The 25,528-nt window shown below is 37.8% G+C and overlaps 2 protein-coding genes across 2 annotated transcripts; one reads left to right on the top strand and one right to left on the bottom strand.

The window, feature by feature from the left end:
- Nucleotides 1-2,265: 2,265 nt before the first annotated feature.
- On the top strand, nucleotides 2,266-3,201 carry LOC128776105 (olfactory receptor 56A3-like). Its single transcript, XM_053899224.1, has one exon. It carries the CDS (start codon nucleotides 2,266-2,268, stop codon nucleotides 3,199-3,201), a length of 936 nt encoding a protein of 311 aa, XP_053755199.1.
- Nucleotides 3,202-9,655: 6,454 nt separating this feature from the next.
- LOC109261327 (olfactory receptor 56A4-like) lies at nucleotides 9,656-12,508 on the bottom strand. Its single transcript, XM_019439881.2, has 2 exons — nucleotides 12,260-12,508; nucleotides 9,656-10,351 (listed from the first exon to the last, which is right to left on the bottom strand). Exons 1-2 carry the CDS (start codon nucleotides 12,506-12,508, stop codon nucleotides 9,656-9,658), a joined length of 945 nt encoding a protein of 314 aa, XP_019295426.2.
- Nucleotides 12,509-25,528: the final 13,020 nt, after the last annotated feature.

Below are 25,528 nucleotides of genomic sequence, written 5' to 3'. Positions count from 1 at the left end.
CTTGTGAATAAATTATTGGTTGAAAAAAACAGAGAAAGGAGAAAAATAGAAAAAAAAAGACTTAAAAATAAGATGGAAAATTATTCCTTTGTGCTCTCCAGGCATTCTATCTTAGTGCTGGAAATAAGCTTTCCAAGACTGCTCAGAAAAAAAAAATCTGCTTCTTCTAGGTTTCCTTATGGATCCTCTTTTCCTGCAGTAGAGGTGTTTCCATGTGGCTGAATCCTCTAGAAATCAAGCAGGGATCCTACATCCAGTTTAACTACAGTGAGATTTGAGGCCGAGCTAAGAATGAGAGTGCTATAACGTTACTACATAAGATGTGAGCAGAGAAGAAGCTGGAACAAAAAATTAAGTGCAAAAGACAAATCCTGACAGGAGGAAGTAGTGTCAGAATTTGACACTGAAATTTGCATGTGCTGGGATAAAATTAGCTGGTATAACAGCAAGTCTACCTTGTATATACTGTCTCACTGACACAGATGAGACAACTTTCAAACCACTCTGAAATTTACCAAGGCATTGTTAACATATGCTGTCCTTAAAAACAGGAAAAGGAGTGGGAGCTTGTTTTGAAATTACTTTTGCTTCCCAAGACAGACACACAGTTCCTGGCAGACACTAATAGGACAACACTCCCTTGGTTTTGAAGCAGAACATCAAAAGGAATGAAGAGGAGTTGGCGAAGCAGAGGGTAATTCCTACTACCTTTCTCTGACCCAGCAATTCCCAGGGCCATTGATAAAAAGGGTTGAGGTCTAACAAAAAACAAAGTGACCAGGACAGGAAGTGTGGGAGCAAGGACATACACAGATGAAAACAAATGTGTCATTTTAACAGCTACATCCAATGGCTTCTGATCATTGAAAACTAGTTTCAGTTCTTGGTTCATACTTCTATTAAAAATCCTTTCTTATCACCTCAGCCTCCATTCCAAAAATGCCTCGCTACTATGGTAATCAACTTTCAAAAATTGTTGTTACCCTAGGGGGATAGGTTTCTTTTTACAGAGATTGAAGAACGAAACACAATATCATGGCATTATACGGCTCAGGAATTCTGACAGACTATCTAACCAATGTTCCTTTGCTGATTAGAAGTAGTACAGTATAGGTGGCTAAAAATTGGGTTTTAAACGAAATAGAACTTTGCATCTAGACTGAGTATTATTGTAAGTGATCTTGGAATTTTCTCAACCTTTCTTCACCTCATTTCCCTCATTTGTAAAGTCAGGTAAGACATACCTCACATAGTTGTTTTAATCTCAAGTGAGATAATGCTCCAAATATAGATTAACACAGTGCCTAGTAAGTATTGAAAATCCATTGAATACACTGCAGACATTTTTATTTTCTTGTTAGCTAAACAAATGCAAAACAGTTAAGTTTAAATACTGAGGAAGCAGAGTAATTTCCACACATGGGATGACATCTGAACAGAACACCAGTGCCAGGTGAACAAATCTAGGGACCCTACACAGCATGATTTTTAAGACTCCAGATATGCTGATCTCAAACATGTTGCAGGCATCTCTCACTGCAACAGGCAACTCTTTTTCATGACTTTCTTTGGACTTGCTTTTAAAAGTCAGCAGGAGAGGAGTCCTGGGAACACTTCACTTTCATGTGAATGAAGTTCATCTTCACCTACCCCCTCTCAAAATATTCTGCATACTGCTCTGTCATGATTCTTATCATTGTCTTTATATTTATCTAACCTTATCACCCCCAGTGGATTGTCACTTCCTTGAGAACAAAGATAATCTTTGTGTCTCCTGTATATAAAGGGTAAATAAAAAGCACACAGAAAGAAAGGAGTCACAACACTGAGCAGTACCTGCTGTGGAAACTGGGGACATTATCTAGGCAACTGGGTAGAGAGATTGAGAGAGGAATTACTGAAGACAAATCTCACCACCTTCACATTGCTGAAATCAGGGGGTCTATTTTATCACAATGTTCAAAAGTAAACATGCTGCTCCTAGCTAACTGAAATTACTAATTCGATTTTATAAGATTGTTTCATTAAGAAATTAGAAATATTCAGGAAATGAGGAGAAACAAAATTTGCTGAAGATTTAAATGAATTTCTTTTTCTGTATGTAACATGCAAAATCCCCAGTTAAGGCAAAATAACCTGATGGAGCCATAAGTTACATCCAATGAACTCGAATTTTTTTATTTCATTTTAACCACAGTCAGAGGTTAATTTTGATCCTAATTTTTTAGATCATCAAAGAAAATCTGTAGAAACAGAATCCACAAGATGACAACTCATGGAAATGACTCCACTAGGGTTTCAGACTTTCTCCTGAATTGTTTTGTCAGGTCCCCCAGCTGGCAGCTCTGGCTGTCCCTGCCCCTCAGCCTCCTATTCCTCCTGGCCATGGGGGCTAATGTTATTCTCCTAATCACCATCCGGCTGGAGGTCTCTCTACACCAGCCCATGTACTACCTGCTCAGTATTGTCTCCCTGCTGGACATTGTTGTCTGCCTCACTGTCATCCCCAAAGTCCTGGCCATCTTCTGGTTTGACCTCAAGTCCATCAGTTTCTATGCCTTCTTCTTCCAGATGTACATCATGAACTGCTTCCTTTCCATGGAGTCCTGCACATTCATGGTCATGGCCTATGACCGCTATATCTGCCACCCACTGAAGTACCCATCCATCATCACCGACCAATTTGTAGTCAAGGCTGCTGTCTTTATTTTGGCCAGGAATGCACTTCTTACTGTGTCCATTCCCATCCTCTCTGCCCGGCTCCATTACTGTGGGAGAAATGTCATTGAGAATTGCATCTGTGCCAATATGTCTGTCTCCAGGCTCTCCTGTGATGATGTCACCATCAATCGCCTCCTCCAGTTTGCTGGAGGCTGGACACTGCTAGGATCCGACCTCATCCTCATCTTCCTCTCCTACACACTCATACTGCGAGCGGTGCTGAGACTCAAGGCAGAGGGTGCTGTGGCCAAGGCCCTGAGCACATGTGGCTCCCACTTCATCCTTATCCTCTTCTTCAGCACCATCCTTCTGGTCTTCGTGCTCACTCATGTGGTGAATAAGAAGGTCTCACCCAATGTGCCAGTCCTGCTCAACGTCCTCCACCATGTCATCCCTGCAGCCCTCAACCCTATAGTTTATGGAGTGCGAACCCAGGAGGTCAAGCAAGGAATCCAGAGATTACTGAAGAAAGGGTGGTAATAAGGACAACAGGATCTCTGCATTTCTAATACATGACGACTTATAAATCAGTTAATGGAAAATTGGGTTGGAACTCATAGCTCAAATAAATTGAGATAGTAAGTTCAAGGAAAGAAGTAAATTTAAATCTGAAACAATTTCTTGACTCTATCCCTCTGCTTCAAATCCTAATGCTCCCCCAAGAAAAATCTCGCATTTCTGTGACTTTTTAAAAATTTTTCCCAATCTTTGGAGTTCTATTCTGTCCGAAATATGAGAACTCAGGAGGATGAACTCTATAGTTGAGAAATAAATCCCAGTTAATACTGTATTTACATTTCTATACAAGTAATTTTTTAAATATAAAACTGTGGGTATCAATGCCCTTGGTTGTAACATTGTTATTAATTTATTACTGTTTTTAACCTAGTTGCATAATGCAGTTGAAAAAGACCACAGTATTTAAATGTCAGGTCTGAATGATGAATAATAGCTAGAGTCCATAAGTAAATCTCTTTCCATTACCTCCAACTAAGCCAGTAATTTTCTTCTCTTCCCATCTTTGCCCAAGCAAAGACTGCGCCTTTTCTGGTGCAACCCTCAGAGGGCTAAGGCTCTTGCAAGAATTGCTCACATGTGGAGAAATGAGATTTACTGGGTTTCAGAGAAGTTATCACACAAAGCCTCTTCTTTGGTGTCCTCACACCAGTGTCTGTGCTTGAAGCTTCATCTTCAGAATTCGAAGACTCACTCTGCGATGTGCGTATAGGTTTCTGCTTTGGTGTACTAACATGTCACAGCATCAGAAGATGTCCCAGCAATGAAACGTTAAGCTATTAGGGCCTACTATTAATTAAGCAAAGACTTCCTAGGCAATTGCTCTGGTATAGAAACTTTGTTAGAGTTTGAGGGCACAAAGATGCACAGAACAAATATGCAATCATTGAGGAATGCATATGCTATTTTTTAGACAGAATATAAAGCAATCTAGGCCCTATAAAATTGAAGAAATATTTTTTTCCACATAGAAGGAGGTGGAAAGAAATGAGGTATAAATAAGCACAGTAAGCAACTTACAAAAGAGAAAATTCCTGAGATGGTGAGTTAAAAGTTCTGAACTCTAGTACTTGCACAACCACATACAAGATTGTGACTGGAAACAAATCAGTAGCCTCACTGAGTTTCAGCACCTTCATCTGTTACATGAAGACAGTGAACTAGTTATTTTAAAACGTATTGCTTGTTCTAAGAGTCTATGAAACCATGTTTTGCCTTTAGATAGGCAAACCCTCTCCTTTCTCCTTTCTCCCTTTTTTCGTTCAGTCCCTGTGGCTGTTTCCACTTTTCCACTGTCTCTCCAGCTGCTTTTTTTGGGGGGTGGGGTGGTGGGGAGGGGTGCTTTTCCCATACTCTCCCCACACCCACCCACCCACGCCCACCTGTCTCCATCCTCTATCCACAAGCAAAAACAGCTCCCTGCCCTCCACGGCTTCTCTCTTCCCCAGTTCACCTCTCTGAGCCGTGTACCTGGCTCGGTTAATCATCAAATCCGTTTTCTAGGTGTGCAAGATGGTTTAGTGTTGATCTGGCTGCATTTCAGAGACAAGAGACGCAAAAAAAACTTCCATGCTTTTCCGACACCTTGCCTCCTCCCCTAACAGGTAGGTGGAATACAGCCATAGAGAGGGTGGGGCAGAAGCCCAGGGCATTGTCCACAGGGGAGATCTGCAAGTAGCAGGGCCTGTGACAAAGAACAAATGGCTATTAAAAGGTGACTATCAGGATGCCTGGGTGGCTCAGTCAGTTAAGAAATCAACACGCTCAGGTTACGATCTCATGGTTCATGTGTTCAAGCCCCGCATTGGGGTTCTGCACTGCTGGTGCTTCTCTCCCTGCCCCTCCCCCACTGCTCCCTCTCTCTCCCTCTCTCAAAAGACACAAATAAATAACCTTTAAAAAGTTAAAAAATAAAATTTAGAAAGAAAACAGGTGGCTATCAGTCAAGACCTGGCAAAGGACTAGAGATCAATGTAGAGCTAGTAAATGGGAACTCACATCAGAACCACAGCAGGGACACGATCCTACAAACCAGAGACGTACAGGAGAAGAGGCTGGAGTTCAAATGCTGGACCTATTATTATCATGGTACTATAGATGGAATGCTACAGCACAGAGAACATTATATCTTGGGAAAATTTAATTGGAATGGTGCTCAACATTAAGCATCTTCTTTAAATATTGGTTGATTGCATAATTTCATCCTCATTACTCCTAGACTGGATGCCAGTGGAGGCAGATCTGAGCTGAAGAGAACATTATTAAATCTGGCTAGGGTAGCTGTAAATAAAGGAGACCTAAAACAATTACCTTTTCCCATACACCTTACCAGGTATTCCAGGATCTCAGATGGGGTGGCAGGGACAGCGGCACATTCAGCCTGGCTACCAAGTGGTTTCAAGTTTTCTATTGACTACATATTTAATAACATCTTACTGTATTAATGTCTTTAATTTATATTTTTAGTGAGGTACAATTTACATAACTGTATATTAATTTTAGGTGTACAATATAACGATTTTATATTGTATATATTGCGAAATGATCACTATGGCAAGTCTACCTAACATCTATCACCATACATAGTTACATTTTTATGATGAGAACTTTTAAGATCTTCACTCACAGCAACTTTCAAATATACAATATAGTTTTATTAACCATACATGCCCATGACTCACTTGCTTTATAACTGAAAGTTTGTACCTTTTGACCCCTTTCACCCATTTCACCCATTCCCCCCACCTCTGGCAACTATTAATCCGTTCTCTGTTTCTATAAGCTCAGGGAGGGGAGGAGTTGTTTGCTGTTTGTTTAGATTTCACATGTAAGTAAGATCATATGGTATTTGTCTTTCCCTATCCGACATATCTCACTTAGCATAATCCCCTCAAGGCCCATCCATGTTGTCACAGGTGGCAAGATTGCATTTTTTTTGGCTGAATAATATTCCATTGTGTGTGTGTATATGTATCACATTTTCTTTATCTATTTATCTGCCAATGTACATTTAGGTTGTTTCTATCTCTTGGCTATTATAAATAATTTTGCAATGAACATGGCAGTGCATGTACCTTTTCCAGTTAGTGTTTTCATTTTCCTCAGATAGATGCCCAGCAGTGGAATCGAGGGATCATTGGGTGGTTCTATTTTTTTTTTAAGTTTATTTATTTGGGGGGAGGGAAGGGCAGAGAAAGAGAGGGAGAGAGAGAATCCCCAGCATGCTCCACACTTCCAGCACAGAGCCCAATATGGGGCTCAAACTCACGAACCATGAGATCATGACCTGAACCAAAATCAGGAGTCAATACTTAACCAACTAACTCAACAGGGTGCCCCATGGGTAGTTCTATTTTTAAGTTTTTGAGGAACCTCCATATTGTTTTCCACAGTGGCTGCACCAGTTTGCATTCTCACCAACAGTACATAAGAGTTCCTTTTCTCCACATCCTTGTTAACACTTGTTATTTCTTATCTTTTTTATTTTAAATTTATTTATTTAAATTCAAATTAATTAACATACAGTGTAGCATTGGTTTCAGGAACAGAACCCAGTGATTCATCACTTACAAATCTTATCTTTTTGACAATATCTATTCTAACAGGTGTGAGGTGGTATCTCATTGTGATTTTGATTTGCATTTCCTTGATAATTAGTGATGTTGAGCACCTTTTGACGTACCTGTTGGCCATCTGTATGTCTTCTTTGGAAAAATGTCTATTAGATCCTCTGTCCATTATTTAATCAGATGTTATTGCTTTGTGTTTTTTTTGTTTTGCTTTTGAGTTGTATGAGTTTGTTATATATTTTGAATATTAATCCCCTTATCAGATATATGATTTGCAAATATTTCCTCCTATTTAATAGGTTGCCTTTTCATTTTGTCAATGATTTCCTTTGTTGTGCAGAAGCTTTTTAGTTTGATGCAGTCCCAATAGTTTATTTTTGCTTTTGTTGCCTTTGCTTTTGGTATCAGATCCAAAAAACCATTGCCAAGACTGATGTCAAGGAACTTACTGCTTACGTTTTTGCAACTCTTTAAATGTTAGAGTTGTATCATCTGGGGTGCCTGGGTAGCTCAGTCAGTTAAGTGACTCTTGATTTCATCTCAGATCATGATCTCATGGTTCATGAGCTTGAGCCCCACATTGGGCTCCACACTATAAGTGCAGAGCCTGTTTGGGATTCTCTCTCCATCTCTGCCCCTCTCCCCTGCTCAAACTGTCTCTCTCTCAAAATAAACATTTAAAAAAATAAAATACAAAGTTGTATCCTCTATTTTGAATATAAGAAGTCCATTACTCTGCTAAATTATGTTAATGAATGCTTTTATTCTAACAAAAATGACATAACTTTTAATGTTTGCTGAAACCAGCATATGAAATTTCATCAACAAATAGTACTATTTAGGGGGTGGGTTGGTGCTTTTTTTTCTTTTTTTTTATTTGAGAGAGAGAGAGAGAGAGCATGCCTGAGTGGGGGAGAAGGGAATAAGGAAGAGAAAGACAGAGAGAGAGAAAGAGAATCCTAAGCAGGCTGTATGATGAGCATGGGCTTGATCCCACAACCCTGGGATCATGACCTGAGCCAAAATCAGGAGTCAGATGTTCAACTGACTGAGCCACCCAGGCACCCAAAATAGTACTATTTTTAGATCAAGATTCCATAATCCAGATGCCACATAATGTGATCAAAAGTTTTGAGACAGTCAAAATTATTCATTGAAAAAGCACCTACTATGTGCCAGACAAAATGCCAGATACAAAGAAGAATTAAAGAGCTTCTGATTTTAATGAGATTGTATTCTTTTGGGAGTGGCAAACAAGTATGGATCCAGGATACCCAACACATCAATAAGTTTCTTGAAGAAAGGTATAGAAATAAGTGGATAATTCATCAACATAATTCATATCACTCATCTAAATAGGATTTAAATCCCACCTATATACTCCGATGACTCAAACTTCTGTCGCTAGCTTAGATCTGGTCCCTGAATAGTGCCATATGTACAGTTGCTTACTTTTACTTCTCTATTTGGATATTTAACAGTCATTTTAAAAGTACAGTCATTTGGAGGAGTTTGGTATGGAAATAGAGTTAGGTGTCCAAAGCCAAGTTTCTGATATCACATATAAAACTGGCTCCTCAGTTAATGGCAATTCTGCCTTTCCAACTGTTTTTCAAACAGCCTTGAAGAAGCAGACTCTTCATTATAGAGAACAAACTGATGATTACCAGAGGGGAGGTGGGGGAGGGCAGATGGGTGAAATAGGTAATGGCGATTAAGGAGTGCACTTGTGATGAGCACTGGGGTGTTGTATGGAAGTGTTGAATCACTATATTGTACACCTGAAACTAATATTACACTGAATGTTAACTACCTGGAATTTACATAAAAACTTAAGAAAAATAAAGGCTTGGAGTCATCCTTTACTCCTCTCCATATTTTATATCCTACTTATGGACTCTCAGCAAATCTTTGACCCATAACTTCAATTTTTACTCATCACCTTAATCCAAGCCATTATTACATTTCACCTGGATTACTTAAATTAAGTCTTGGGGTCTCTGGGAGGCTCAGTGGGTTGAGTGGGGTTCCTGGGTGGCTCAGTAAATTGAGTGTCTGACTTTGGCTCAGGTCATAATCTCACAGGTTCATGAGTTCAAGCCCCACATCAGGCTCACTGCTTTCAGTGCAGAGCCCGCTTTGGATCTTCTTTCCCTCTCTCTCTGCTCCTTCCTCGCTCACACACACTCTCTCTCAAAAATAAATAAAACAGGGGCGCCTGGGTGGCTCAGTCGGTTAAGCGTCCGACTTCAGCTCAGGTCACGATCTCATGGTCTGTGAGTTCGAGCCTGTGTCGGGATCTGGGCTGATGGCTCAGAGCCTGGAGACTGCTTCAGATTCTGTGTCTCCCTCTCTCTCTGCCCCTCCCCCATTCATGCTTTGTCTCTCTCTGTCTCAAAAATAAATAAACATTAAAAAAAAAACTTTAAAAAAATAAATAAATAAAATATTTAAGAAAATATTGTCTTCATTGGTTCCCCTGTTCCTACCCACATCCCCCATGTTATATTTAAAGTGCTATCTCATCCTTGCCCTAGGAATTAAATGTGACAGTTACTCAGAATGTAAAGACTAAGAAGTATATGGAAGGTATTAAATAATTATTTAATGAATGGGTATTGAAGGATCATGATGGCAACGGGTTAGAATAAAAAGGTAATTGTTGCCTAAACATGTGTTCAGTGAGGATTTGAGGAGGTGATAATGAGGGTAAATATTATGACAGTGTCTGCAGAAGGTTTAAGTTCAAGATGAGGGTAGCAGCATGGATGTCATATGTGTTCCTCGGGGCATTTAGGTGAATCTATCACTAAAACAGACTCATAATCTGGATCTTTGACTCATATCTCTCAAAACTGGTACTTGAATAGTTTGAGAATCCCTTGCTTGATTTCCTGGGTTCGTACTCCATAAACAATGGGGTTCAGGGCTGGTGGAATGAGGTGGTGCAAGACATTGAGAAGAATGGGTACCTCTGAGGGCGCCTTCTTTTCTGCCTTGTTTGTGAAGATGAAGACAAGCAGCAATGTATAGAAGAAAAGTATAAGAATGAGATGGGAACCACAAGTACTCAAGGCTTTGGTTGCTGCACCTCCTGACTGCAGACGTTTAACAGCCCTCAGGATGAAGCAGTAGGATAGTAAGATGAGCACTAGGTCAGAACCCAGTAGACACCAAACACTCACAAATCGGTAGAGCTTATTTGGGTGAATATCCCCACAGGAGAGCTTTGCTACAGAAATGTTGGCACAGATACAGTTCTCCACCACATTGCTGGCACAGTAGTTGAGCCTGGCAGCCAGAACTGGTGTGGGTAGTGTGGCCAGAAAATTGCGGAAGACAATGAAGATGGCTGCATAAATGACAAATTTTTCAGTGATGATGGACGGGTAGTGCAGAGGATGGCAAATGGCCACATAGCGGTCATAGGCCATGACCAGGAAGGTGGAAGACTCCATAGGAAGGAATGTATTCATGATGAACATCTGCAGAAAGCAGCCTGCAAGGCTGATGGTCTTCATGTTAAACCAGAAGATGAGCAGGACCTGCCAGAATCATTATTCTCAAAAACTGCATTCATTCCCACCCTACAGTACCTAACCTTGGGGGAAACTTTCAATGGCTTCAACCATCTGTATCCCCAAACCACAGCCCTATAATCCCAGCTGGGACAGTATCTTAATTTAAAATACCTTCTATGTGCATCCCAAGTAGAGCCTTATTTATACCCTTTTCTCCCCATCTATAGACCATGCCTCTTGTTTAATGTTTACTTCTAGCCTGTCTTCTCTTGATCCCCAGAGTTCTTACCCAAACTCCAGTTGAATGCATCACAAGAACACCAAACTCAGTAAGTTCAATATTTACATTTGGATACTCTCCACCTTCTCTAGACATATAAGAAATCTCTTTCAATTCTGCTTCCTATCTCACTATATGATATAAACATACATCCAGTTACACTTTAGAAAGTAAATTCTAGAGCTCTTGGATGTAAAGGTGGGATCATTCTGAGTCAAGGAAAATCTCCCTAGAAGTAAAAAGAATGTAAAAACTTGGAATATCATTGACTCAGACATTGAGAGAGGGCCTGTCAGTTGGGAAAGAATTAAATCTTTAAAAAATGGACACTACAGGAAACCATCAAAACCCTAGAGGAAAAAGCGGGAACAACCTCCTGACCTCAGCTGCAGCAATTTCTTACTTGACATATCTCCAAAGGCAAGGGAGTTAAAAGCAAAAATGAACTATTGGGACCTCATGAAGATAAAAAGCTTCTGCACTGCAAAAGAAACAATCAACAAAACTAAAAGGCAACTGATGGAATGGGAAAAGATATTTGCAAATAACATATCGGACAAAGGGCTAGTATCCAAAATCTATAAAGAACTCACCAAACTCCACACCTGAAAAACAAATAATACAGTGAAGAAATGGGCAGAAAACATGAATAGACACTTCTCTAAAGAAGACATCTGGATGGCCAACAGGCACATGAAAAGATGCTCAACGTCGCTCCTCATCAGGGAAATACAAATCAAAACCACACTGAGATATCACCTCACACCAATCAGAGTGGCTCAAACGAACAAATCAGGAGACTATAGATGCTGGAGAGGATGTGGAGAAATGGGAACCCTCTTGCACTATTGGTGGGAATGCAAACTGGTGCAGCCACTCTGGAAAACAGTGTGGAGATTTCCCAAAAAATTAAAAATAGATCTACCCTATGACCCAGCGATAGCACTGCTAGGAAATTACCCAAGGGATACAGGAGTGCAGATGCATAGGGGCACTTGTACCCCAATGTTTATAGCAGCACTTTCAACAATAGCTAAATTATGGAAAGAGCCTAAATGTGCATCAATTGATGCATGGATGATGGATAAAGAAGTTGTGGTTATATATACAATAGAATACTACTTGGCAATGACAAAGAATGAAATCTGGCCTTTTGTAGCAACGTGGATGGAACTGGAGAGTGTGATGCTAAGTGAAATAAGTCATACAGAGAAAGACAGATACCATATATTTCCACTCGTATGTAGATCCTGAGAAACTTAACAGAAGACCATGGGGGAGGAGAAGGGGGAAAAAAGTTACAGAGAGGGAAGGATGCAAACTGAGAATAAACTGAGGGTTGATGGGGGGGTGGGAGGGAGGAGAAAGTGGGTGATGGGCATTGAGGAGGGCACCTGTTGGGATGGGCACTGGGTGCTATATGGAAACCAATTTGACAATAAAATATTTTTTTAAATAATTAAAAAATTTAAAAAATGGACACTGAGAATGAGAGGGGACATATCTGGGAGCTGTGACAGACCCTGTGTGACGGTATGGACCACTCACTGAGGATTGTCCTTCAGGGGTAGTAGGATTTATAGCAGCAAAACAAACCACTATTTAAAGAAAAATAACTGAATGCTTGGAAGTCAATCCAGAAGGGGTCTGACCTTGGGGATGACAGTGAGGCAGAGGATGATATCCAGCACGGAGAGGATGGCAAGCAGGTAGTACATGGGTTCGTGCAGAGATGTCTCTTGCCGAATGGTGAGTAATAACACAAAGTTGGCCCCCAAAGCCAAAACCAGGAGGGGAGCAAGGACTACAGATAGCCAGTGCTGTGTTTCCTGCATTCCTGGGAAGCAAATTATCAGGAATTCAGTCACCTGGGTGCCTGTGTTGTTGAGAAATAGTACCATGACTGGCAGGTGGGCCTGAAACTGGCTGAAAGGAAAGACATGAATTCAGGGTTTGACTGTTTCATTAACAATCTCCTAACTGATGTATCTGCTTTTGTTCTAGGCTGTCATGTTTCTCCACAATTCTGTCGACATGAAATATGTCTACAATTTAAATTGTACAAGTGACTCTTTGTTAAAACAATGTCCTTAGCATTCATAACCTTATGAATAAAAAATAACTCCCTTCACGAGTATATTCCAACTCCACACATAAACCCAGCCACTGACAGAACATGCTTTGCTCTTTGTCTCAACTCTGTGTTTTTACATGTCATCTCCTTCTCCTAGAATCAACTCTCTTTCCCTCAAATAACTAACTTTTTCTTGTTGCATTCTATCTGGAACGAGAGTTATAGGTCTTAGAAATGGTTTTTCTTAAAAAAAAAACAAAAACAAAAACAAAAAAACAAAAACAAAAACAAAAAAAAAAACGTTGAAGGGGCGCCTGGGTGGCGCAGTCGGTTAAGCGTCCGACTTCAGCCAGGTCACGATCTCGCGGTCCGTGAGTTCGAGCCCCACGTCAGGCTCTGGGCCGATGGCTCGGAGCCTGGAGCCTGTTTCCGATTCTGTGGCTCCCTCTCTCTCTGCCCCTCCCCCGTTCATGCTCTGTCTCTCTCTGTCCCAAAAAAAAAATAAATAAAAAACGTTGAAAAAAAAAAAAAAGAAATGGTGTTTCTTGTTACTCTTTCTGCATCCATGGTTAGATGCCTCCCCTTTCCATTGTTTCCCTATGATCCTTTAACTTCCTGAGCATGCTGCTATTAAAGCATTAATAACACTCTCCTATACAAATGGTATGTCCTATTTGTCTGCCAAAAAGTCTGTGCTCCATTTGTCAGCAATGAAATCTTATCTTTTTATAATAGCACAGAGAAAAGCGCCCTGCACCTGCTGACATAAAAGGCACTCAATAAGTACAAGTCAGATATATGAAACTGACAGATTGTTGAAAGCATCATAATACCCTTGACTCTTTTAATTTAGCATCTCCATATCTTGATGTACTGTGAACCACTGGCAGTCTTGCTTAATACTCACTAAAAAGCAGAACAAAGCAGAATGGGAAAGAAAAAAAAAACAATTAGTGGTGAAACCTAGGGGTGGAAACAATAAATACAAAATTACCTGTGCAGTATCTTATTTGCATATGTAGTCAGTAAGTAGCTGCTTAAAAATAATAAAATAAAAACCATTATATTTCCTTGGTAAAGGAGAAAAAATAAGGAAATAAGGCTTCAAGAACAAGAGAAGAACTAACGGAATAGTTAAACATGCCCAAGGACAGGATGCTGCACAAACTGGAGCTTCAGTTCTCTTCAAGGATCTTCTTAACCATCCTGGACCCTGATGGGAAGAAGTTGCCAGGTTCTGCTGTTGTTCTCCTCTGAGGCAGAGGAAAAACCATCCCACCATCCCTTACAGATGAATTTTGGCGCATGTTGTTTGGGTGCCCCTGAATACACACACACACACACACACGCACGCACGCACGCACACACACACACCTCCAAATGATATTTGGAGCTCTCCATTTTTTTTTCTTCAATATATAGTGCGGGCTTCTTATCAGCCTTTTCTTTTATCTAGACCAGTGGTTCTCAAATGTGGGTGTGTATGAGAATCACCTGGAGAGCTGGTTGAAACACAGATTGCTGATACCAATCTCCAGACTTACCTATTTTGTAGTTTGGGGAGAAAAGCCAAGAATTCACCTTTCTAAGAAGTTCCCAGGTAATGCCTATGCTGCTTTTCCAGGGACAATACTTTGAGAATGATAAAGCTACATCCAACTGTCATTAACTGGCCTAACCACTGATTTAGGCTAACCCTAATCCAAGACTGCCACCTCAGTTCAGCCAGCCCTAGCCTCAGCTCTGCTCAGCTTCAGACATCACATTGACTGCTTCTCCCATTATCTTTACTTAAATTTGACCACAATTCTGGCCAACTTCTGATCTCCCAATTTTAAAGTTATCTTCCTCCCAGGGACACCCTGGGAATTCTATAGGTTCCTGTTTCATGGTTTTATCCCTCTGCCTGGATCTATAGTTCTTAGGCACCTTTCCTAGGAGGACCAAAGCTCATTAAAGTCAAGAAAAAGGTACACATCATTTTTCTTTGTGGCAGTTGGCACAAATCCAGACACTTAAAATATGCCTCAAATAATCAAATCAGAGACAAAGCTGAGCTGACCTTCTGTGAGCTCAGCTGACCCACAACCTAATGTGTTCATGCTCACACATTGGTTGATCTTCAGGTCTTCACATACCAACATCTGAGGATACAATAACATTCTTCTATATGAGCAGTGAATTAAACTGAAGTGCAAACTCAAAAGTGTCACTTATGCTTGGCTTTCCAACATACTGTTTCCAAAATACCTACAGAGAAATTCTGCCCCAAATGGCAGTTTGATCATCCGGCTGCTATCAGCCAAAGTGTGACTTCTCAACCTCTCACTAGCCCACTGCATATGACTCTGGTAAAACAGGAGATATTTATGTGATCTGAAGAGAAACCAAAGTATTGTGGCTTTGGCCCCTGGACGACTTTATAAAGATGTCTCTATAACAGCCACTCTCCTGTGGCTGGAAACATGAAGAGTTTGTTTGGGCATCCTGCTCCCATGGGTTCCTGCCTCCGTGAAGATGCACACACACATTTCTAATGTAAAAAGAGATTTCTGAATTTATACTCAGATGAAGTGAAAGAGCAGTGATTGGCTCATAGTTTCTTTTGAGGCATCTGCAAGTTACATGAACTGAGATGTATTACTTGTAATAGAAAGAAATATCAATCAGGGACTCAGAGGATGTAACTAAAAGACCCTTGAGAAAGACAAATGACATCAGACTTATGAAATGACTTCATCTTATATATTAGCTGCACTCTAGAAAAAATTGTTTTTAAAATGAGTACTTTATGATGATTTATTTTATCATTAATTTATATTAAGTTTTTCACACAGGGAAAATATGTCACTGAAAGGAAAACAACTATATGGAATCCTCAGTACTTCAAACAGTATACTTAAATAGACTAGTAAGTCAAGAATATCATCTTGACTGATTTTATGCTGGGATTGTCACCAAAATAATACTAAAAAAGATTGCATAAAATTTCATTAATCCAAAATAAGACAAGAAAGTAGAAGGAAATTAATATATTTGAGGTTATATACAAATAATAAGATGGTAGCTATAAAGCAATCAGCAATTGCATTTATGTAGATAGAGCACATATTCTAAGTACAAGACTAAGACTATCAGATTAAATATATCCATAATACTTACAAAAGATGCATTTTACTTTTCTAAATATTTATTCATTTATTTTGAGGGAGACAGAGAAAGCGCCTGTGGGATAGGGGCAGAGAGAGGGAGGGAGGGAGGGAGAGAGGGAGGGAGGGAGGGAGAGAGAGAGAGAGAGAGACAGAGAGAGAGAGAGAGAGAGAGAATCCCAAGTAGACTCCATGCCATCAGTACAGAGCCTGATGAGGGGTTTGACCCCACAAACCATGAGATCATGATCTGAGCCAATATTGAGAGTCAGATGCTTAACCAACTGAGCCACCCAGGTGCCTCTGAAAGACAAATTTTAAATATAAACACCAGAATCACTGAAAACAAAAGAAAGGAAAAAATATATCAGGAAAATACTAACCAGGAGAATGTGAGTAGCTATACTAATCTGATTAATGCAAACATTAAGGCAGGAAGCATAACCAGAGATAATGAAGGACATTTTATAATAATGAAGTGATTATAATGATGAATTGGAAAGTGTAACAATATCACAATTTCTATTAAAATAATGCAAAAACATTAACACAAACAAAAGGTGAAATAAATACACAATCACAGTGAGATTTCAACATGACTCTCCTAAAAGATGATAGAACAGCTGATAAAAAGAAGATCCATACAGATATGAAACATTAGAAGAATGTAATTAACAAACTTTACCCAAATGACACGTGCAGAACATTGTACTCAGTAACAACAGTATTAATATTCTTAAGTAAATAAAACATTATCAAAATCAACTAAATGCTGAAACATAAAAAAATTTTCAATGAATTTCAAACTATTGAAATTATTCAGAATGTTCTCTGACCACAGTGAAACTAAGCTATAAAGCAATAATAATGTATCTGGAAATCCCATACTTCATACAAATTATACATATCTAAAAAACCTACGAGTAACAGAAAAAATCAAAGTGGAAAGTAGAAAATATTTTGAACTGATGATAATGAATATAAAACATAAAAGAATACATAAAAATAAAACTATAGTCAAATATATATACATATATGTATATTCTATATTACATTTAACATATTTTAATGTATTACATATGATAAAATGGAATATATTATATATGAATGAAAAGAAGAATAAAAATCAATGATTAAATATGCCATCTGAAAAAAAAGAACTAATCAAAAAAGAAGGAAAGCAATAATTAAGACATCAGAAAGATTTCCCAAAGATAAGAAACCTGAAGAAAACTATGCCAAGGCATATCATGATCAAATTGCTTAAAATCAATGATAAAGAGAAAATCATAAAAGTAAACACAGGAAAAAAGACATTACATACAAAGAGGAAAAGTTAAGGATAACAGCAGATTTCTTGTTAGAAACCATTCAAGTCAGAATATGGAGAAGCAACATCTTTAAAGTACCAAAAAAAATTTTGTTAACTTGGAATTCTACATTTAGTGAAACAGAACATTCTGAACATTCAGAAAATTCTGAATAATTTCAATATCTTTCAAAAATTAAAGAGAGAAAAATCCTTTTTCAGGCATACAAAAGCTGAAATCATTCACCATCGGGAGCCCTGAACTGCAAAATATATTAGAGGAATTCTTTGGAGCAGAAAGAAAATGATACCAGATGAAAATCTGGATGTGCAGAAAGAAATAAACAGTTCCAGATATGATAATTACATAGGTAAATAAATAAGCAAACTAGTGTAAGATTTTCATACTATATATGAAATGGTATATCACTTGAGGTGCTCTGTGGTAACTTAGTGATGCATACTGTAAACTCTAAAGCAACAACTAAATTAAAAAAACAAAAAGTTATAACTAATAAACCAAAAGAGAAAAAGAATCACAGTGAAAAGAAATACTCAATCCAATATAAAGCATAAAAACAGGAAAACATGGAACAAATAACAGGTGTGATGTATAGAAAACAAGTAGCAAGGTGGTAGATTTAAATCCCACCATATCAATGATAAAATTAAGTGCAAATAAATTAAACAACCCAATTAAAAGGCCAAAAATATGAGTCTGAATAAAAAGCAAGACCCAATTACATGTTACCTATGAAAACACCACTTCAAATATACAGATAAAAATAGGTTAAAAATGAAAGAGTGGAGGAAGAAATATCATTACAAGAAAAGAATATAAGGGCACCTGACTGGCTCAGTTGGAAGAGCATCCAACAGTTAATCCTTGGGTGGTGAGTTCGAGTCCCATGCTGGATGTAGAGATTACTAAGAAGAAAGAAAGAAAGAAAGAAAGAAAGAAAGAAAGAAAGAAAGAAAGAAAGAGAGAGAGAGAGAGAGAGAGAGAGAGAGAGAGAGAAAGAAAGAAAGAAAGAAAGAAAGAAAGAAAGAGAAAGAAAGAAAGAAAGAAAGAAAGAAAGAAAGAAAGAAAGAAAGAAAGAAAGAAAGAAAGAGAAAGGAAGGAAGGAAGGAAGGAAGGGAAAAAAACTTTGAAAATAAAAAAATTGAAGATATAAAAATGAAACCTTTAAAAAAGAAATCAATCTCTCACATGAACATGTATATAAAAGTTCTTAAATCATTAGCAAATCAAATGCAATGACATATGACATATGAAAATGGTAAGTGACCACAAACAAGGATAATATAATATTTGAAAACTAATGTGATCTGCTCCATTTACAGAATAACAAATGAAACTATGTGAATATCTCAAGAGAAGCAGAAAACGCATTTGACCAAAGTAAATACCCATTTAGAAATCTTAGCATATTAAAATAGGAGGGAATTTCCTTGATCTGATAAAGGATATTTCCAAAACACCTACGGAAGTCACAGGCATCAATGGTTAAATGGTAAAGACTTGTCCTTTAATAAGAAACAAAATAAAAGACAACAAGGTCCAATATCACCACTCCCTTTCAACATGGCACTGGAGAGTCAAGTCAGTGAGTAAATCTGAAAAAAACAGATAGCAAGCAGCAGGACTGAAAAGAAAGGAATAAAACTGTCATTTTGCAAAGCATATAATTATGTACTTCAAAAACCCAAAAGTAGAATACTAGAACTAATACATGATTAGATTTATCAACCAAAACATGGGCAAAACACAATTTAGCTGTGTATGACAATAAACAGAAAACAAAGAACATATTCACAACAGCATCAGAAAAATTAATACCTGGGAATAAGTCTAAACAAAGATTACATAATATTTATCCTGAAAGATACAAAATTGGAACCTAAATAACGTACAGAAATGAGGTTATGGATTGGAAAACTTAATACGGTATGGATGTCAACCCTCCCGCAAAGTTAATCTCTAGATTCAATGCAATCCCAGTCAAATTCCCAGCAGTTTCTCCTCCACCATTTTTTTTACCAACTCCTATGTAAAACTTCATATGGGAATTGAAAAAGTCAGTCTTAAAGATGAACAAAACTGCATGACTTATATTGACTGCCAGATTTCAAAACATTACAGAGCTTTAGGAATTAAGATGGTGTGCTATTGACACAAGGGTAGACAATCCAGCCAACTAAAGAGTAAGATAGCCCTGAAATAGGCCCAGATATATCTATCTATCTATCTATCTATCTATCTATCTATCTATATAGATAGATAGATAGATATAGAGATAGATAGATATAGATATAGATATAGATATAGATATAGATATAGATATAGATATAGATGATATAGATATAGATATAGATATAGATATAGATATAGATATAGATAGATATATATAGATAACTATATAGATATATATAGATATATATAGATATATATATAGATATATATATATATATAGAGAGAGAGATATAGATATATATATAGATATATATATAGATATATAGAGATATATAGAGAGATATATAGAGATATATAGATATATATAGATATATATATAGATATATAGATATACATATAGATAGATAGATAGATAGATAGATAGATAGATAGATAGATAGATAGATATAGCCACCTGATTGATGAGAAAAGCAAACTAAATGGGCCCTAGGGAGAAATAGTCATTTTAACAAATGTTAAACGAATTAACTGGATATCCACTATATACAAATATCGCAGATGGACTTCCTCTCTAAATGTTAAAGATAAAAGCTAGTGCCTTCGATGAGGGTCTCAAGGGTGTTTAATTTGGGGGCAGGAGAAATATCCAATGAGGGAGATAATGGTGAGTTTATGGGTCCCTAAAGCACAAAATTATTTCCAAGGGACAAAATTACGAGCGAGGTCATGAGAATAGATTGACAGTGCTGCGTGTCCTGTATCCCTGATAAGTAACTCAAGATCTTGGTCACCTGGGTCCCTGTGTTTTTAGAAAATAGCACCATCACCAGTGGGGAGAAGGAAGGGCTAGGTCTAGCTGAAATACCACAGATATGATTTCATTCTTTGGTGTATGATTCCTTCAATAGTCTAGAATTACCCATCTGCTGCTAGCCTAACCCCTCAAATACTTCTGCAATGCTTCTTTTGGAATAACCAGAATAAAATGTAATTTATCTCATGCCCTTCAAACATCCATCTGTGGTTCCCATGAGTTTATGGCTAAAAAATTAACAAAAAATAACTCTCTTAAGCTCAAATTTTGCTGTTTCCACAAATACATTAATTCAGCTACACCAGTATATAATTTTATGCTTGGCCTCACCCCTGTGACTTTACACACGTTCTTCCCTCATTGAAAATCTTCCCTGTTTTGGGGCGCCTGGGTGGCTCAGTTGGTTAAGCATTCAACTTCGGCTCAGGTCATGATCTTGCGGTCCGTGAGTTCGAGCCCTGCGTCAGGCTCTGTGCTGACAGCTCAGAGCCTGGAGCCTATTTCAGATTCTGTGTCTCCCTCTCTCTCTGACCCTCCCCTGTTCATGCTGTCTCTCCCTGTCTCAAAAATAAATAAACGTTAAAAAAAATTAATAAAAAAGAAAAAAAAAAGAAAATCTTCCCTGTTTCATTTTCCTAAACCCTTTTGTCTCATTTTGTCTAAGTGTTACATATTCCTTGATATCATAGTCCTAGACAAAGTCAGATTCCTGTCCTTGTCTGTTGCTCCTCTGTACCCATTAAAACCTTGAGCACAAACCATTAAATCCATTATCTATTTTATCAGTCTTCTAATGGTCACCAGTTTCAAGCCTCTGCTCCACGTCTCACTTCGCCTTTCTGAAAATTCTCTTGGATGGAAAGCTAAACCCTATCGTCAGTACAGAGCAACAGGATAAAACTGAGTGGTATTGAGGCCAAATCCAAACTCACTCTGCCTGTGTTCAATCTCTCACTTTGTTCATTTGGGAGATGCTATTCTAAATGCTTGGCCCTTTCAGGGTAAAAGATGCAGAGTAAGAGAGTACGCTTTTTGAGACAGGAGCAGACATGGCCAGTTGTCCATAAAAGGATGCTTGGTATGTGAAAATTAATAAAGGGAAACCTCATGAAAATAGAGCGCAGTAGCCAGAAGGGGGAGCCATACCATTCAACATCAATAGAGGAAGAAATGTCAATTTCCCAACAGGGAAAGATCTACATTGCATCTCCTAGGAGAAACTGGCACCCCAGTTTCTCTGGCAACTCAGCCAATGAGAAATTGTCATCACTCTGAACTCTTGCCTTTCTCCAATGGACTTTTGTTCAAAACAACTTATCTCAGCTTCCTCCTTCGTCTCCATAAAATAATGGTCCTCTCCTTTGTTTGTTTGGTTTGCCTATGGTTTTGCCATAGCATGTCCTGCATTGCGATTCTCTGCTATTCCTGATAAACTCATTTGGCTGGTAAAATAACTTTCTGTTTTATTTTTTAGGTTAACAAGTGAAATGTTGAAGAGCCCAGATAAACTCAAGTTGGTGCTTTAGTTCTCTTTGGATGATTCCTGGACCATCCATCATCCTGAGTTACTAATTCTGCCATGTTTCCCCCCAAAGCACAAGCCAACTGTTGCCTCTTATGGAAGGGGGGGAGGTCTTCTACACAGCTCCATTCCACCACAGCTGTGGGGAGAAGAGGAGAGTCTTAAATTAAGACAAATTTTCTCATCAGGAAAGTAACTTCTCCCTTTCCTCAAATCTCTGCATGTGGGCTCTGATTTCAGATTAATGTAATCCTACCCCTTAGTTAGCACAAGTCTGGACACAACTTTATGCAGTGTTAGACATCAGACTGTCCAGTGTTCTAATGACATGAACACTAGCATCTCCCTGTCCCTATTCCCTCGAGTTGGACGACCCTTTCCTCCAATCAATGTTTAAAGCTCTACAGCTATCCTTTTCTCAATTTTGTCTCTCTACTTGGAGCTGTAGTTCTTGGTGTAACTGACATCTTCCTTGGTAATACAAAAGTTCATGAGGAAAAATATCAAAGTCTTAGACATTTTGAACATTCATCACTTCACACAGAAAAAAAAAAAGCCAGATACTTATATCTCAAAGTTGGTTTAATGATTTTCCTCTCTCAGTTTCTCCATTCAACATCGCTTCTAAATGCACATCTGAACTACACTTTACATGTTTTGGGCTAACCCACAGACCTTCCACCAAAATTATGTTTAGTGGAATGATGTACCTGTTAGAATAATGTATAGTCTGGTGGGTATTAATCTCTGCATGTTTGGATTCTCAAACATGAATATCTAAGGTGTACATTCTCATTCTCTTATACACAAGGTGGAATGAAAACTCTAAGATAAAAGTACTACTTCTCCTAAAACTGTTTTCATATTGAATAAACTTGACACACAATATTGCATAAATTTAAGGTGTACAGAAAGTATTACTTTGCTACACTTATATATTGTAATATGATTGCTGTTGTAGCAATATTTATCATGTTACATAATTATAGTATAATATTATTGCCTGTATTCCTTATACTGTACACTAGATCTCTATGGCCTATTTACTACTCATTTGAAGTTTGTACCCTTAAACACTATCAATCTTATCCCTCCACCCTCCATCCTTTGGTAACTACCATTCTACTTTCTGTTTTTTACAGGTTTGATATTTTTTAGATTCCACATGCAAGTGATACATACAGTTCTTTTCTTTCTCTAACTGACTCATCTTGTGCTAACTGTTTAAATGGATATTTTGAAGGTACTATGTAAAGTTTCCTCCTCTAAGTGGAGGTCTTATTCATTTAGTAGTCAGCTGCCAGTATGTGACTCTTCAACTTCTTGCCTTATGTTCTTTGCTGGGCTCCCTGAAATTGCTAAAGATATAATGTTGCCTCTCTTGCAAGTCAAAAGATAACAAAGATACTTTGAGTTTCCTGTCCTCATGGTTCCTTGAAGTATTACATCCTGCACAAACATACCTACCTGCCTAAGCCTACACACATTCTTACATAAACCTACATACTTCCAAAGGTGAAGGAAAGATGTATGCATTTAAATACAAAAAGAAAGAAAAAACAGAGGTTTGTAGCACTTTGCCCAGAGAATCCCATGCTTGGAGTGTTTGACTGTATTAGAGATACCAGTCATTTAGAACCACACTCCTAAATATAAAATTTACCTCTCACATTCCATTTTATTATATACTTCATTCCACATATCATTTCATTCTCTCATTTTACTGCATTTCACATTTTGTTAATCTATTTCATATGCATCTGCTAAACATCTTTTATGTGTTTGTTATTCTGCTTGTCTCAGTAGGAAATGCAAAAGTGAGCAACAATCAGTAACCTAATAGGACTTATATAGGAGAAAGCTATATAAGGAAATGAGAAATTATGTGGAAAGGGAGTGAATATTATACCTGTTTTAGAACTATCAGTTCTGCAAGCTCCCAAATGGAATATTGTTAAAATGACTGAAGCTAGTACTAGAAATTTAATTCACCAGAAAGTTTCCATATGGGCCCAAGGAAAAACTGCGGGCAAGTGAGAGGGTCTCTTTTTAAAATCCGAAACAGAAATCAACGCTTTCTGTCCCAAGTGGCAGAAGATAGTTTCTTATCAATGAGGAAATTAAGCAAATCTTGAATTCTTATTTATCAAATAGTCTTTAGTGGAAATTCCAAGAGGACTCTAGATTTTGTGACTTTAAAATCCCTATAGATATGAAATTCTGGGTATCCAGAAATTAAAAAAAAAAAAGTGATTGCCAATGTGGACAATCTACCAAACATTTTTGTGTGCTTTAAGAGGTAAATTATAAAAAAATTAAAACTTTCTAAATTAAAAAAAATAAAATAGTAACATAAAAAATTGTAGAAATATATGTAGCGACTCTGTGAGCATATGCTCCTCACTGGGTAACTTTATATCATTTTTAAAATTTTTTCTGTTCTCTGTTCATGTACAGCCTAGAGTCTTTCATTGTGAATAGAGGTGCTTTTAGTCTGGATCCATTCCAACCAGACTATTAGGCAACTGCCAACATCTAAACTGAGGCAGCAAGACCAAGGTTTTAAAAGATGAGTTAGAACAAGAAACGATTGAGGGTGCCATGGTACAACATGACCCTGAGCTTTAAGTAAGGAAAGGATTTTATAAGACAGTGGTGCACAATAATCAAGAAATTGCACTGGGGAAGAGGAATGACACACAGGGAAAGGCAAAGCATCTCTGAAATGCATTGTGGTATATAAAATAATGAAGAGCATCTTCTTCTGAAGACATTTGAGAAATCAATGTTTATAGGAAAATGATAAAATGAGTTGCCATCTAAAAGTTATTAGCATGTTTAAGTATATGGTTGAAAAGCTTTCCATAGATTGTCAACCAATAATCTGATAAATCACATAATAAAAGTCAGTTATCACTCTTCTTACATGAGAAAACGAGAGCTCAGATCAGTGAGTAAAAAGTTACACATCTAGTCAGTGGCCAGAATGGTATACCTGGGATTCAAATAAATAAAGATTCCTTCTTATCTTATTCCAAGAGAAATAGTCTTAAGTTCTTTGGTATATAACACCACACTGAACTCTGAGCTATATAAGGTTTTTGTAAAGTGTTTTGAAAAATACATTATATTAACAACTTGATCTTCCCCTAAGAAATTTTCAGAAGAAATAATAAAAACATAATTCATATCAATTATTCACTGTAGTTCAACAAAATAACAAATAAGTAAATAATTGTGTTACCAGCTCTCAGTACATAAAGTTAAGAAGACAAATAAAACTCTTCAACAAACTCAGAGGAATTAATAATCTAGTATCAGAGGGAGATACACACGTGGCTAAAAATAGATTAATTCTGCTGGGGTGAATAAAGGGAAGGATTGTAAAAGTAGGTGGAGTTTCCATTGAAACTTACAGTTTGTCAAATGAAGACACGTACTGGTTTTCTATGTGGGAGAAGATTCTTGAACATAGACTTTAAGAAAAAATATCAGTGGGCATAATCTGAAAATAATGAGCTAGGAGTAACTGAAATGATGGGCGAATAGGACAGTGCTTGAGAAGTTCATACTTTGGTCAGGATCAATCTTTGGACCTGTGGAACAGAGAAGAGAGAGTGGATCAAAGCTACTACTTTGGTGAAAGATAATGCTATAAGAATGATAAATTATTTTATAAATTCCCCCCAAATAACTACCGTCATCACAGATCAGCTAGGTATGTTAGAAGATATTCTCAAAAGGCTCTTATATGTGACACTCTCAGTATCCAAAAGGGGGATCTGTTGCCAAGGTAAATTAATCCCAGGAAACACTGGCCAATATCTGAGTCCCTACCATTTTCAGGGCATAAGCAGGA

Source organism: Panthera pardus, unplaced genomic scaffold (assembly GCF_024362965.1).
Source record: "Panthera pardus isolate Hobbes unplaced genomic scaffold, ASM2436296v1 HiC_scaffold_12, whole genome shotgun sequence".
Lineage (NCBI taxonomy): Eukaryota > Metazoa > Chordata > Mammalia > Carnivora > Felidae > Panthera > Panthera pardus.
The sequence above is the reverse complement of the archived record's forward strand: the minus strand, read 5'-3'. Positions and strand labels throughout refer to the sequence as shown.

Coding starts and splice junctions, on each gene's coding strand:
- LOC109261327 (XM_019439881.2), bottom strand. CDS start 12,508: ATGGTACTATTTCTCAACAACACAGGCACCCAGGTGACTGAATTCCTG. Junction 10,352..12,259: donor GCCTCACTGTCATCCCCAAG/GTCAGACCCCTT, acceptor TGATTCTGGCAG/GTCCTGCTCATCTTCTGGTT.
- LOC128776105 (XM_053899224.1), top strand. CDS start 2,266: ATGACAACTCATGGAAATGACTCCACTAGGGTTTCAGACTTTCTCCTG.